The following is a 16,034-nucleotide window of genomic DNA, read 5'->3' on the forward strand; positions in this document are numbered from 1 at the left end:
ATGCCTTGGAATTGTCAATAACAAAACTGCTGATAATTCAGTATATTACTTTTGTTCTAACCTTAAACTGGGGGGTGGGGGAGCTGCAAACATATACTTAAGATTTCCTCTGTGCTGGACACTACCATAAGCATATTACATGTTTTACTTATTTAATCGTTACAACAACCTCTTTTATAGATAAAAAACTGAGGCACAGAGGTTAAACTGCTTGAGATGACAGCTCAAGTGGCACAGCAGACTGGGTCCAGAGCTTTTTTAGATTAACTATTAATACTATTATTATTACCAAGGGGAATCTGCATTAGAAGTGTTTGGGATCTATCACCTTAATTACTTAAAAACATATTTTCTATCCTAGGTAAACTACTGACTTTATTAAATACTTTTTAATAGTCATATATACTTAAGTGAAGGAATCTAAATAAATGAAATCTAAGCAGAAATCATCTTGCTAATCCGTAACACTAAACTACAACCAGGCCCTGGGAGGCAGTAATGATAAACAGCTCCTCTAACTACAGTTAAAAATGGCAAACAAGTTCCATACCAGGCCTAGGTTGTGAAAGAGGGTCAGTGGTTCCAGATCAAGTCTAGGGCTTAAGAATGGCTAAGAAGGTTGGCCTACTTACCCCAGAGTCACTCTGGTGATCTAGTTTTACTCCAAAATGGACTGAGGAAGAGTTCTGCATACACTTTAACCAGTTCCACCAGAATTCTCCTGAGGACACACACCTCATGACTTTTGTGAAACTTCTCAGGCCAGGTTTCCTCTAGGGAAAAACCTGATCCAGGTAATAGTTGATCTGGTAATATTACTTTGCTTTATGATTAAATGAGAATGCAAATATCTAGCTAAATATCCGAGCTAATCATGAGCCCCTAAAAATACAGGTCTGCTCAAGTGTCACTCTTAAAGAGTCTGCATTGTTAGAGGGGATGCAAGGACCACACTGTACTGGATACCACCCCATCCTAAGAAGGGAGTACTGTGATCCCAAACCAACACTCAGTAGCAAGCAAGTGTACCAAGAATGCTGGATAACCATTCATTAACATTTTTATCCCATGACATGGGAGCAGTATAAAGAAACCTTAACAGTTACTGTAATTTGACTAGACTTTTTTAGGAACTTAAAACTGAAAGGAAATAAAAATATTACAGCCTATATAAACTATTTATTATTTAGCTAAATGTTTACCTGATTGCTTTTCTGAAGCTCTTGTACCTTCCTGGCAAACTCCTTAGCTTCTTTCTGACACTGTTGCTCCAGTTTCTCTACTTTCCTTTGAATCCTTTCATCCATTATCTGGAGTTCTTGAATATGATTTACAAATTCTTCTAATAATCTAACAAGGGAAAATTAGAATATGTATCAATCCATCTATAATTGATCATTAGGAACAGATCAGTTCATTTATAATTGTAAATGAAGTATTAATGAGCATTCCTGGAGGTAGGGATGACTCTGTTAATTTCCTCCATAGCATCTTATTAGGGATTATTTCTAACTTAAATGAAAACATCACCTGGAATCTCCATTAACCACCAGAATAGAAATCAATTTTACAGAAATAATCAAAAAGGTAAAATGTACTATATAAAAATAACACTGTGCATTCCAGGGTACTGTGAAGTTCTGTTCCCCCAATTTACAACTATACTTGAAGCAACATATTCAACATGTCTTATTTTAGAGGTATAACCAACCCTTTCTAATTTATTACTAACTAGAGAAAATATTAAATTCTTATAATGCAATCAAATCTCTTCTTCTATATCACTTAAAGTCCTTCTCTAAGATAAAAGAAATATACAAGGAAAAAATAAATACCAAATTTCTAATACTTCTTCCTTTTATTGGCCAGTTGTTAACTCCCTTTACATGAGTGTAGAAAGGAATTTCAACAGTCACCTCTATTTCAGACACAAACTGGTACTAGATTGGTGTATGAAAAAAAATTTTTTTACTTCACCTTTTAGGATCAAAAGCTTCAGGTCCCCCTCTAGAGCCTCCTCCCGGGGTTCTCCATACAAGACGTTCAATATACTCATCTGCCACAAAAGGCTCCTAGTTTACAAAATAAGTGTTCTTTTTAAAAGTTTCATAGTTGATAACACTACTTACACAAATTAAACAGATTATACTATGTGAGAACTTAAAATGAAATGGAATTACTATTTAAATATATCTATATTATTAAAATATACAAGGTTTTTTCAATTAAAAAAACTTCAATAAACAAATTACTTAATGAAAATTAGGATATTAAAATATTAAAGCAGTATTATGAGCAGAAGCATCCCAATGGAAAAACAAGCAAAGGATACAAACAATTCATAGAAGAAATACAAATGGTCAAGAAACATGAAATATATACAGCCTCACGAGTAATCAAATAAGGTCAAGTTATCACTTTTTTTTTTACCTCACAAACTGACAAAAGGTTTTTTTTCTTCTTAATTATATTATGTAATAATACAGGAGTGGGTAAGCTGAAACTCAAACTCTCATTATTGTTAAAAATATTAACAGGCACATTATTTTTGGAGGACAATAGGTAACAGTTCGGTAACAAGAATAGTACTACAAATGCTCATACCCTTTAACCCAGCAATTCTACTTTTAAAATTCTAAAGGAAAAGCAGATATGAACACAAAATTTTTGTAATATTATATATAACACTGAAAAAGTATTTACATAAATATTCAACAGTCATTATTGAAAAATTATGAAACTTACAAGATGAAAAATTATGTTCCTATTAAAATCATGTTGTAAAAAAATTTAATGGAATGAGAAAAAATGCTAACATATAATATCTGATTTTTTAAAAGGATAATTTTTTCTGAATTTTCTCAGAAAAAAATAGTAAAAAAGTAATATTAAGAGTGGAAGCCCAATCAAGAAAATAAACATTCAAGTGTTTACCATTAGCTGGTAATGCATTTTTTAGACTAATACACACTGATTTAAATATTTTCCGTATTACCCTCTTTCATGCAAATAGATATATTTATTGCCTCCCATTTAGCATGTAACTTAAACTGGTAGCATCTGGTACCAGTTTAAAATCTTGCATCCATAAAATTTTCCACTTGTTAATCATATTTTAAAAGCGTATTTTCACTGATAAACATTCAGTGAACAGTAAAATTTTCAGTGTCAAGCACTTTGCTAGGCTTTGGAATGAAACGATGTATAAAATACACACTGCATCCTTGACAAACTAATAGCCTGAACAGGGAAAAATATCTAAAGAATGCAATAGTATGTGATAAGTAAAATTTAAAATATGTGCACAAACTTCAGTATTAACATTGTTGAGTGAGTTGTTAACTCAATAAATAGTTGAGCAATGGAAATGGGATATTCATTAGTTCAGCAATTAACTGTTTTTTAAACTGTAAACTGTAAAGTTTACTGAACAACTACTCTGTACTGGGCACTGCTGTAGGCACTAAGAAAACAGATATGAATTCAATACATAGGTCCATGCAAGGCCTCACAGAAATGATCTTCTACGTAAAGATGCCAACATCAAACAAGTAATTACAGAAATAACTAATTACAATTGTGATAAATGTGAGAGAAAGAAAAGTACTGAATGCTTGAAGAATATATAATAGCAACAAAGATGATGGGAAAATGGTAAGGGATAGAAGATTGGCAAGAAGTGGGTGCTGCAACAGTCTAACTTTATGAGGACAAAACACTTAAGCTGAAACCAGAAGAAAGAAAAGTCAGCCAGACAAAAATGGAACAAAGAGTTTTCCAGACCTTTACAAAGAGAAGATAGAATTTAATGCATTACTGAAGAACTGAGAAGTAAGTATGGACTAGATCACAAGGACCACATATGGAAGGATGCAGAGAGAGTTGACAGTTAAAACCAATAGATGACAACCTGTCCTTTTATCATCATCATCATCAATTGGAACTCGAGAGAATGGTTTATCAGTCTGATGTGAGAGGAGGACTGAGACGATGAATTTCAGTCAGAGTAAGAATTACTATCAGAATAAGAAGAGGAATACCAAACAAGAATAACAATTCACATAAACACTTTAAACTCATTTTTTCATTCATTACTCTCAATAAGACCTGAAGTCCTATTCTATCCCCAGTTTATAATGAGGAAACTGAGGTTTAGAAAGATTAATTACTTGCCCAAGATAACACAAGTTGTAAATAGCAGAGCTAAGATTTTAAATCACTGTTTCCACTGCTATATGAAACCTAACGGCAACTTTGGAAAACTACAAATAGTTCTTTGTGCCTAAAGTTAGATGGTAGAGATAAGAGGTAGAGCTAAAAAGGTGAAAACTGCCACACGAAGGCATATACACATCATCAATTTTGTCTTTTAAAATTTCTACTTGTATTTATAAACACTCAAGTCATATGACACATCAGTAATGCAAGTCAATGTTATCAGAAATGGGTAAACTGTTACAAGCCTATCTGTACATAAAATCCATTGTCAACTTTCAAACTGGTACATATTTTATAAGAAAACCATACAGCTTTTATGACTGTTAATATCACTAATTGCTAAAAAAGTAAACATCAAGTAGCAAGAACACAAAACAATATAAGTAGGTGTTTAAAAATTTCAAAGACTTTTTATATTTTACTATAAAAGGCTCTTTCATAGTGGTCAAATAACTGAAAAACAGCAGTTATGTTAATGAGTTTCTCTCAAAAGATTTCTATTATAGGAAATATAGCTATCTGATATGATCAAGGCATGAAAAGTAAACAAGATTGCTAGCTACTTAAAAAAAAATTTGCCCAATTAAAAAATGGGCAGAACTAAATAGACATTTTTCCAAAGAGGAAATGCAGATGAAAAGATGCTCAACATGACTAATTATTAGAGAAATGCAAATCAAAACTACAATATGATATCACCTCACACTTCATGCAGAATGGCTAGCATCAAAAAGAACACAAAAAGCAAATGTTGGTGAGGATGTGGAGAAAAGGGAACCCTCATACACTGCTGGTGGGAATGTAAATTGGTGCAGCCATTGTGGAAAACAGTATAGTGGTTTCTCAAAAAACTAAAAAGAGAACTACCTTATGATCCAGCAATTCCATTCCTGGGTATATATCCAAAAACAAAAACAAAAACACTAATTTGAAAAGATACACCCCAATGTTCACAGCAACATTATTTACAATTGCAAAGAGATAGAAGCAACCCAAGTGTCCTTCAACAGATGAATGGATAAAGAAGATGGAGTATACACACACACACACACACACACACACACACACACACTCACACACACACAATGGCATACTATTGAGCTACAAAGAAGAACAAAATTTTACCATGTGCAACATGGATAGACTTGGAGGGCATTATGCTAAGTGAAATAAGTCAGACAAAATACCACTTATATGTGGAATCTAAAAAATACTACAAACTGGTGAATGTAACAAAAAAGAAGCAGACTCACAAACACAGAGAACAAACTAGTGGTTACAGGGTAGGGGGAAGAATATAGGAGTGGGAGAGTGGGAGGTACAAACCATTTGGTGTAAGGTAGGCTACAAGGATGTACAACACAGGGAATTTAACCAATACTTTGTAATAACTGTAAAAAAAAAATGTAAAAAGTAAAAAGTTCAATTCAGCCATATGCTGACATGTGTGGAAATTAAATCCTAAGGATGGGTGAGATATCCTGCAAAGTAAAAACTTTGGCCCTCAGAAATACAATTAACTCATTTAGCAAACATATCATTATTCAGATAATCATACCTCTAGTCTACCTCACTTCCGTTGAAACAGAAGAGTTGACATGTCTAACAATTCTTAATTTACATATATAAATTGGGAAAAATGACGCAAAGAAGTTATGTTATAGTTACTTAGAAATCTGAGTACGTGAAATACTTCTAAATAATGAGAAGACAATGATGAAAGCTTTTTATGTGTTTATTATGTGCCAGATATATGCTTAGCAGTTTACATACTTAATCTCATTTAATAAGTACTTACAAGTCTATGAGGTTGGTTCTTCTAAAACTGATTCATTTTATACTTGTGAAATTGTGTGATATAAAAAGGTTATTTAATCCAAGGCCACATGCACTTATCTGATTTCAAAAGTCCAAGTCTTCACTTCTGGTAAAAATCAACAGCTTTCTCTCTAAAAAGAGGCTAAATTAATTTATGAAGTAGTCAGCTCTTCAAAAGTCCTCAGTACTTCCACTAAATAACTTTATACAGTAATTGTGTTCCTTTTCCCTGTCATTTTTTTGCTCAAACATAGTTGTGTAAATATAGTTATGTTATTAATTTCATTTATCAGTTATTAGGTAGTTTCAGTTTTCATTTAAACATGTTACACTGTTCATTAATTTCAATATACCAGTTTTATTAAATTATATATGCCCCAAAACTTATAAATCAACAAATAAATATTACATATATTATATGACATAGGGAAAAATATGCTAGTATTTTTTCACATGAAATATTCTCAATTTTCTCAAAATACAGTATTCCTTCATTCAACAAATACTAATTGAGAGCCTACTACATGCTACATACTGTTCTAAAGACACAGGAAATAGCAGTAAACAAGGCAGGAGAAAAATCTGCTCCAATGGATTTCATGGAGAGTGACGGATAAATGAGCAAATAATGATAAAGCAGTAAGAACTATAAAGAAAACTAAAGAGGATACAGAGTGATGGATAAGAGTGGAATTATTTTTGATAGAAGTGATCAAGCAACACCTCTCTAAGAAAGTAAAATTTGAGCAAAGAACTTAATATAACTAAGAAATAAGCAATTTGGGGAAGGAATGCTCCAAGTAGAGGGAACACGCTTAGTACGCAAGTAATGACATGAGGCCAGTGTGACTAGAGCACAGTGAGTGAAGGGGAAAATAGGTGTGGATAAGGTCAAGAGAGGTAATGAAATTCCAGAGCTTGTACCAAGGTCTTATTGAAAGTACCATGATATATTCCCTGCTGTTGACTGAAGAAAATGCTAGGCTCCCAGGAGGAAGGACTCTGCAATATGTTGGCAAATTTATGCAGTAATGATTCCACTATTCCTTTCCCCTAAAAGAGCTACAACCATTTACTTAAATAACTATATACACAGAGAAGGGGAATACTCAAACATTTTGAGGTCTGTTGTATACAGGGTCCTAGTTGACATTAATAACTGACTGACTCAAAGCACCATGGATTCAAGAGAGTGAGGACATATGGGAATCAAGTAATAAGCAGATTTCTAGCCAAAGTCAAGCTCACCATTGGTTCAATGGGCCATTAGCCCAACTAGCGGCCATTTCCCAAGGCCGCAAACATGTTTTCCGGATAGAAACACTTGATGGCTGATGCACCGACACTGGATCCTTGGTCTATGGAGTTTGGGGAAGTCCAAGTACGAGTCTCTGAAATTGCCCGTGCCTACTCAATGTAGTAAACAAGTGGAGAGGCAAAAATCAGTGCCCCTCTTAAAGTTCTAAAGTAAGGATCAGCAAATTTTTTCTTAAAAGACCAGATAGTATTTTAGGCTTAAGGGCCATAGAGTTTGTTACAACCCTTCAATTCTGCTTTTCTAATACAAGTAAAACCATAGACAACACAAAAAGAAGCAGTCATGGCTGTGTATCAATAAAACTTTTAAAACAGGCATCTATCCCCACAGGCTATAAGTTTGCCAACCATTGATCTAAAGAAGGTAGGAGTGATGTTACCCATCATTTTTTCATTTAACTCATCAGCCTGGGTTCTGCAAAAACCAGACAAACCCTGGAGGATGACTACTTCAATAATCAACCAAAAAGTAGCCCCAGTACATCTGCCATGCCACATGTAGTATCTCCCAGCCTTATGTGCCCAACGATTTGGTGGATACATTTTTTTTGATCCCTATCAGCAAAGAGACAGTTCATGGTCACATAGAACTGGCAATAGTATACATTTAGTTTTGCTTCAATGCTGTGTGAACCCTCTTACCCCCTATTATAACATGATCTGTACCACATGGACATTCTTCAGAACACCTTGTTGATCCATCATATGAATTAACATCATGTTAATTGGGCTAAATGAGCAAGAATTGGCTAGCACACTGGAGAGGCTTGGTAAGACACATGTGCTCCAGAGATTGAGATACATATCCTACAAAGATTCAAGCAATAAAATTTTTAAAGTAGTCAGGGGATGCTGGGACATCTCATACAAAGTAAAGGACAAATTATGATACCTTGCACCTCCCACCACAAGAAAGGACACACAACACCTGGAAGGCCTTCTCAGATTCTGGAGGCAACATGTTCCACACCCACACTGACACATATATCAAGTGACAGAAAAGCAGAAAATGGCTCTGTCGAAGTAGGGGCCATACAACCTAGCAGACTCTGTAGTATTAAAGAAATTAGTATTTACTAAAATATTAATCAGTGCCAAGAAACAAGGTCATTGGAGTTATGGCAAGCCCCAGTAGGATAATCACAACACAAATCCCTGGATAGTAAAGCAAGATCATGCCATCTGCAGCAGAGATTATACATCTTTTGAGAACAATTCCTGATGTGGTACTGTAGCCTGGCAGAGATGGCACCTCTGACCACAGGACACAAAGTGACTATGCATCCAGAACTATGTAACAGGAGGTGGGTTCTAACAGACTCCCCAAGTCATTATGTCAAGTGGACCCAGGAACTATCTACCATAAGATGGAAGTGGTAAACCCAGGATCAAACATGACCAGGACCAGAAAGCAAACTACATAAGCAAGTAGCCCAAACGCCTATGTTTTCCACTACTATTGCACCAGCACCCTTCCCTCAATTCACACGTATGGCCTTATGGGAAATCTCTTAAAACCAGCTGACAAAGAAGGAAAAAGCATGAGCTTGGTTTATGAAGAGCTGGCTAAGCATGTGAGTGCCAACTGAAAATGGACAGAAGCTGCAATTACAACCTCACCCAGCAGCTGCCTTGAAACTCAGTGGCAAAAAACAAACAAACAAACAAAAAAACACAAAAAAAACAAAAAACCCTCCCAAAAAGCAAAGCTTTGAGAAATACACCTGGTCATCCTCTTGGGTGGACAGAAAACTGACCTGAGGTTAGAATATATATGGACTCACAGACAATGGCAGAAGGCCTGGCTATGAGAGGAGAAAGACTGGAAGGAAGAGAACAGGGAAATTTGGGGTAGAAGCATGTGAATGGATACATGAGAGTGGGCAAGAAGTATGAAGATCTTGGTATCACATGTTAATATCCACAAGAAGACATCTACCATGGAGGAAGAAATAAACAACCAAGTAGACAAGATGACTCTGTCAGCTGATACCAGCCAGTCTCTGGCCAGTATTAGCATATTGGGCACATGAACAGAGAACACAGTACAGAGATATTATAGCCCCAAAAGTGTGAGGTCCTACTTACCAAAGCTGATCCAGTTACTATCAAAGCCAAATATCTAGCTTAAGAGTGACAGAGACCAATTCTGAGCCCCTACAATAGTCCCATCCTTTAAGTAGACTCATCAGCCATATGGTAGCAAGTTGACTACACTGGGCCCTTTCCATGTTGGAAGAGTAATTCATTCTAACAAGAATAGAAACATTCCAAATCGGGTTTACCTCTACTCAGAGGAAGTGTCTGTTCCCCTGGCACAGGATCCCACATAACAGACATCCATCCCAAGGACCCACTTTACAGCAAAGGTGGTGACCATGGGATCCACTGGTCATATCACAAACCATACCACAGAGAAGCTGCCAGTCTGACAGAGCATTGGAAGAGCCTACTAAAGTTATAGCTGGAGTACCAGTTCAGAGACAATACGCTATGAAGATGGAGCACTATCGTCCAAGGTGTAGTACACATTCTGAATTAAAAACTTCTATAGCATGCTGTGTCCCCAGAAGGAAAAACACATGAGCCTGGGAACAAGGAGTTAAAGTGGAAGTGGCCCCGCTTATCATGACTCCCAATTTATTCTTGCTATTCTTGCAATTCTAAGGTATACAGGGTTAGAGGTCTTAATCTCCACACGGAGAATACTTTTGTCTGAAAACATAGTAAGAGTCCCAGTAAACTGTAACTATGAGTGCTGCCTGGGCACTTTGGCTTATATTCAGGGAATGAAAGACAAGAAGAGGACTGACCATCTTTGGTCATTATCTGACATTATCAGAAGGAAGCAGGGCCGCTAGTACACACAGATCCCCTTGCAGGGATCTCATGAAACTCCTTGAACCAATTCTTAAAGTGCGTGGACAAGCGTAGCAACCCTAGCCTAAAAGTATGGTAACTGGTTAAGCACCAAGAGCAGCAGAGGTACTAGCTAAAGGTGAGGGGGAGTCAGAATGGAAAGTAAAGGGAAACTGCAACAGTTGCAACCCAAGACCAGGTAGAACAGTAGGGGCCCATAACTCATCCCACTAACCAACTTCTTCTAATTCCCTCCAGGATAAGGACCCCAACTGAAGTGCTGCAGGAGCTAATCCCCAAATGTATACAAAGACATGGAGTCTAGTGGCACAGGGGTGGTCTGTGGTAGACACAGTGATGTGTCACCCAGATCTCCCTTCAAGAAGGGACTTGCCCTAGCTGCTAGCAGCACTGTAAGCAGAGAGCCTTCACCTGACAGTATTTACAGAGATTCCCTCAGCTGCAGAGAACTTCACCCAACAGCATACTTTTCACAACGTGGTCTACATCCAGTGACCATCTGAGATGGGAATATAAAGGCCTTACCAAGTTGGTCAAAAGCAGGACAACTCTGACAGATCATTTTAGTTCCAGAACTCCCACAGGGGCCATCAACACTGTTACTGGGCCAGCATTGTACCTCTACTCCTGAGGCCCAATCTTGCTTCGTCACCCTGCCCTTTCATACACATTCATCCTAAGGGTACTTCCGAATACATATCCTGCACACTAAACTGTCTCAAAGTCTGCTTCTCTGAGAACTCAATCTGCAACACTGTAGTAGTCTAGACAAGAGATACTAACAGATGAAGGTGGCAGTGGAGGGGGTGCTGTAATATGGCCAGGTTCTTGACATTTTAAAGGATGTACTCATACAAAGTGCTGATGGATTGGATGTGGAGAAATATTTTAAAAGGGAATCATGATTACTCATAGAGGTTTGCAGCCTGAATGACTGTGTGAATGGTGGGTGGTGCCATTTATCGAGACAGGGGAAAGACATGGAAAAGGGAGTGGGGAAACAAAAGATTTTTCTGCATATGATATGTTGAATATGTCTACTAAATACAAGTGAAAATGCAGAGCACATAATCAGAAAAATAAGTTTGTATTACAGGGAAGAAACTGGAGCTAGATATAATTTTAGAGTTATTTAAAAACCTCAGAACTAGATGAGATCATCTAGGAAGCAGAAGGGCATGCCAACATTTGGAGATAAGAGGAGGAAAGGGATCCAACAAAAGACAAAGTTAAAAGGGACCAAGAAAGGAAGAGGAAAAAGTAGGAGAACAGTATTCTGGAATCCAAGGGCAGATTTTATCCTCAGAGGCAATCAAATTATCACAAGAGTTTAAGATAAATCAGCTACTGATTCCAATGGAATGGAAGTTCCAAAAAAAAAAAAAAAAACCAAAACAAAACCTTTTCTACTTATAAAACCAAACAAATCCCAGTAACTTACTTTCTAATGCTTAACATTGCTGCAGAGGCATTTTGAATGAGAAAAGGATAGCCAAATTAATTCTAAGAACTCCAAATGACTAAGCCCTCCCAAGGGGACACTCAAAGAATTGTAAACAATTATAAACAACCTGTAAACAGTTCCCAAAATTTAAAATTTCATGAAATTGACAAAGGTATATCTTAACCTCTATGTTACTATAGTAATTAAAAGCAAAAATGGCCAAAACAAGAATCTAAGTAGGCACTCTGACTAAGATACTATATTAAATCCAACTTTACACAATTACTGTGTCGATCTGTTAACTGAGTTCGTATTCTGAATGTTCATAAATGCTACCAATTGTAGTAAAAACATGGGGTTTGTTGTCATTTCTATTAAAAATTAAGACTTCAAGCACTTGGATAGGAACATAAATCCCTAATTTAACATTGTTTCCTTGAGCAAATTCAACCAAACTTTTATATTTTCTTATAGTATCTTTCCCAAAAATAGATCCAATAAAATATGGTATAGCCACCCACAAACTCAAACAAACTATATTTTCCCCTAGCCTAGGTAAAATAAATAAGTAAGTAAGTAAGTAGGTAAGGCTTAGAGGATTTCAGAAAGAAGTATTTCTGTGTCCTGTTAAATCAACTAACAACGTGGGTTCAAGTACTACCTATATAAGGTGTTTTTCTCAAATTCATTGTGTATACCACCACCAAACTAATCTTTAAAACACAGTTTCCTTTTAGTAGCAAACTTCCCTATGCAATTCCTAAACTATGAAGTTCACTCTTAAGGCTACCCTTCAAAGATCTTCTATTACACTACCTAATCAAATTTCTTTGCACCCCAAAATGAACAGGCACACTATCATCAGCCTATTCTAGCCTTTTCTTCAAATCCATGCTACTTCTGCTTCCTTACCTATGACCAGGTAACTCATCCCACAAGGCTACTCTTTCTCTTCCAATAATTCAAATACATTTATAAAATTACTAAAAGCCCAGCTCAATTCCCACTTGCTCTTTAAAGTGTTCCTTCCCTACATGATCTCCATTAATTTCTTCTCTTAAACAATCCCTATGAGGCTTAAAAATTCAAATCCCAACACAGAACATATTACTGCCATTTTGTCATTTACTGTTTTATAATTACTCTTCTCCAGACTTAAACTGAAAGCAAGGGCAGATTTTGTGATACATTTTTCTTGCTTTCCAGCTGTGGTCAATAGAATAATGTTGGGCACACCATAGGTGCACAATAAATTAAAATACTTATAAAAAGGGCCATGGCCAAATCCCCTGCAAAGGATCTCAAGACTTGCCCCATATACCCAAAACCAAAAAGGCAGAACACTAACACCCTCATGCCAGAAATAAAGAACACACATTCTATGATGCAATAAATCCAAGATCTTAACAGAAACCAAATATGAATTTTATGCAATTCTGGCACTGGAACTAAATGAATTTTACTACATCTGGCTTCGCTTTTTAACCACATTCGATTTGATTTTCAAGAGACTCTATGTGTTTCATGGTGGATTTAAATGAATTACATTTATTGAATATTGATTCTTTTGAAAAGTACAACAAAATGTTTCATCTTGTCTCAGATTAGCAAAATGGGATTCATTCTACCCACAGAAATGTAGAAAGATAAAGGATACACAAGACAACTAAAGGACTACGTCTAAGGGTTCTAGGAGCATCTCTGTTCTAGTGTTTGGTCTTTGACCATGGTTCCTGACACAGAGCTCCTAAAACTCTTGTAATTTCCTTAGTGATAAGGCTGATAGCTGCCTACATGAACTCTTAAATACCTTGGAATTTCCTGGATGATAGGAGTGCTTTTTGTTCTACTGAAGCAACTCTTGGTGGGCTCCTGGATGGGGGCTGGTCACCAAAAGACCAAGCATGATCAGAAGCTTGGAACTTTCAGCCTCACCCCCTATCCTCCAGGAAAGGGAAAAGGGCTAGAGATTGAGTTAATAATTGATTATCCCTAAAGTGTGTGGCTCAGAGAACTTTCAGGTTGCTGGACACATCAAGGTGCTGGAAGGGTGGCACTCCCAAGCAGTGCATGAAGTGTTGTACTCCTTCCCCATACCTTGCCTTATGCATCCATCTCACTGTTCCTGAGTTGTATCTTTTTATGATAAACCAGTAATTCAATTAGTAAACTATTTTCCTGAGTTCTGTGAGCCATTCTAGCAAATTACTGAACCTGAAGAGTGGGTCATGAGAATCTCCAATATATGGCTAGTCAGTCAGAAGCACAGGTGACAACCTGGACTGCAACTGGTATCTGAAGTCAGGGCATTCTTGTGGGACAGAGCCTTTAACCTGTGGGATCTGATGCTACCTCCAGGCAGACAGTATCAGAATTAAAGTGAATTATAGAGCGGGGTGAGGGTACAGCTCAATGGTGGAGAGCATGCACAGGTCCTGGGTTCAATCCTCAGCACCTCCATGAAAATAACTAACTAAATAAATAAAAAACCTAATCCCGTTCCCAAATAAATAAATAAAGTGAACTGCAGGAGAGTCAATCAGTTGGAAAACTGACTTCACTTGTGCAAGAAATCCCCACACATTTGGTGTCAGAAGTGGAGTAATACTGAGAGTAGCAGTAGAGTGTTGAGAGAAGGAATAGTACTTTACTTCTTTCACTCTCCCAACTAGATTTTTAACTGAAAAGAACTTTTAACTCCAGTACCTGGAAAGATTTTTGGCCTAGGGTAGGAAAGGTAAGGTACATGTTTGCTGAATGAGTACATTTTCTCATATACATGATACTGTAATTAGTGGCCAGGTTCCACAAACACTTTATAGCTAATATGGCTAAAACAAGTAGCATTTCAGCACCCTGAAGGTAAAGGAGTGGTCCTTACTTGTATATCTCATGTTCATTAGTGTATGTTTAACTAGTTAACTGAACAAGAGAATAAGCCTTTTTCAATGTCTGCTTAAACAGCGTTTGTAACTGGTAACTTAGTTTGTAAGTCTAAGAGACATACTGTGTTTTTAAGCAAAAATATGTTCGTGGCTATTCAAATTCTAATCTAGAAGTCAAATAGCTACTGACACACAGTCAAATTACCTGACCTCAAATATTATTATCAAGGCACCTACATTTACAAGAAAAAAAAAATCAAATTCCTTATCCTGGTATTTAGGACCACCACAATTAAATCCCAATTACCTTACATGCCACTCCTCTTCTTCATGCATGCTATACTCCAGCTAAAATGAACTCTTTCCTTGTCTCTGGGGTCTACACTTACCTCTCTTTATATCTTGAATTTTTTGTCTGCTTAATTGGAATGTCTCTTCACCCAGTTCCACAAACTCTAATTTATCCTTTATATATCATCCAAATGGCACCTCCTAATCCTTTCCCACTTCTAGAGGTAATCTTTCCATCCTCTCAACTCTTATAGCACATTATCTAGACCTTCTGGACTCCATTTACAACTTTACTTCAGGAGTATGTAGTTATGTATCTATTTTCCCTACCCCTACTTAACAATTAAGGGCAGGTTCTATAACTAATTCAACATTTTCCAAAGTATGTTCCATGGAATTCACAACATTAACAAATAGTAAAAAATAAAAGTCTCATGGTCAAAAAAGTATGGGAAATAAACATCTCAGAATCTTTTAACATACCTAGGCATACTGTAAATCTCTAATGATACAAAGCATGCCACACCCAAAACTTATTTGGTCTCTGAACCGTATGGGTTTTTAGCAGCACATCTCACAGGACTGATATTTCTATAGCACACCCTTTGAGACACGCAGCCTCAGTAACTCAGTAGGTATTCAACAAATACTTGTTGAATAAATGGGTAATTGACCCTACTTGACAAAGAACTCTCCCATAAAGGTAGCCTGTCCAAAAGGAAGGGAAGACTCCAGAAGAATGACAGGAGAGAAAAATAGCAAGAAAGAAGTGCAATGTTCTCACAGCAGCGCAGTGAAAATAAATATTTATGACAACAGAAAAAGAATTTACTATTCCAGCCACTTTTTAGATGTAGAGGACATATTCCAAACCACACAGGAATTCCTGTTTAGAATGTCCCTCTTCGCGTGATCATTTAGAAACACTGCAGGTAGAATCTTTACAGCATTTCTGTCAGCTGAGGAAATATCTTGTACCTTGATTTTGTTGTATGAAAGTGTTTACGTTGAAAAGGAAGTCTCATAGGACCAATAAGATTTTTTAAAAAGTAGGGTCAACACTTATGAAATTTCATGGATTCAAAGCAAAATTTTATATTGATCTAACCTCTTTCTCAATGTGGAAAAATCAAAGCACAATTAAATCTATTAGTGCATTCAAACCAGGATGCATAAAAACT

The 16,034-nt window shown here is 36.5% G+C and overlaps 1 protein-coding gene across 4 annotated transcripts in view; it reads right to left on the reverse strand.

Annotated features, from left to right (window-relative positions):
• The window catches only part of EXOC5 (exocyst complex component 5), a 50,406-nt gene that overhangs the window by 31,830 nt on the left and 2,542 nt on the right, over window positions 1-16,034 (reverse strand). For all 4 annotated transcript variants that reach the window (XR_010380978.1, XR_010380977.1, XM_064485978.1 and 1 more), the window contains exons 2-3: window positions 1,978-2,072; window positions 1,203-1,350 (exon numbers count right to left, since the gene is read on the reverse strand). Coding sequence is in view for 2 of the 4 variants with exons in the window: in XM_064485978.1 (XP_064342048.1) it covers window positions 1,203-1,350; window positions 1,978-2,072 (243 nt within the window). In the remaining 2 variants the exon portion in view is untranslated. The remainder of the gene's footprint in view (window positions 1-1,202; window positions 1,351-1,977; window positions 2,073-16,034) is intronic.

Source organism: Camelus dromedarius, chromosome 5 (assembly GCF_036321535.1).
Source record: "Camelus dromedarius isolate mCamDro1 chromosome 5, mCamDro1.pat, whole genome shotgun sequence".
Classification (NCBI taxonomy): Eukaryota; Metazoa; Chordata; class Mammalia; order Artiodactyla; family Camelidae; genus Camelus; species Camelus dromedarius.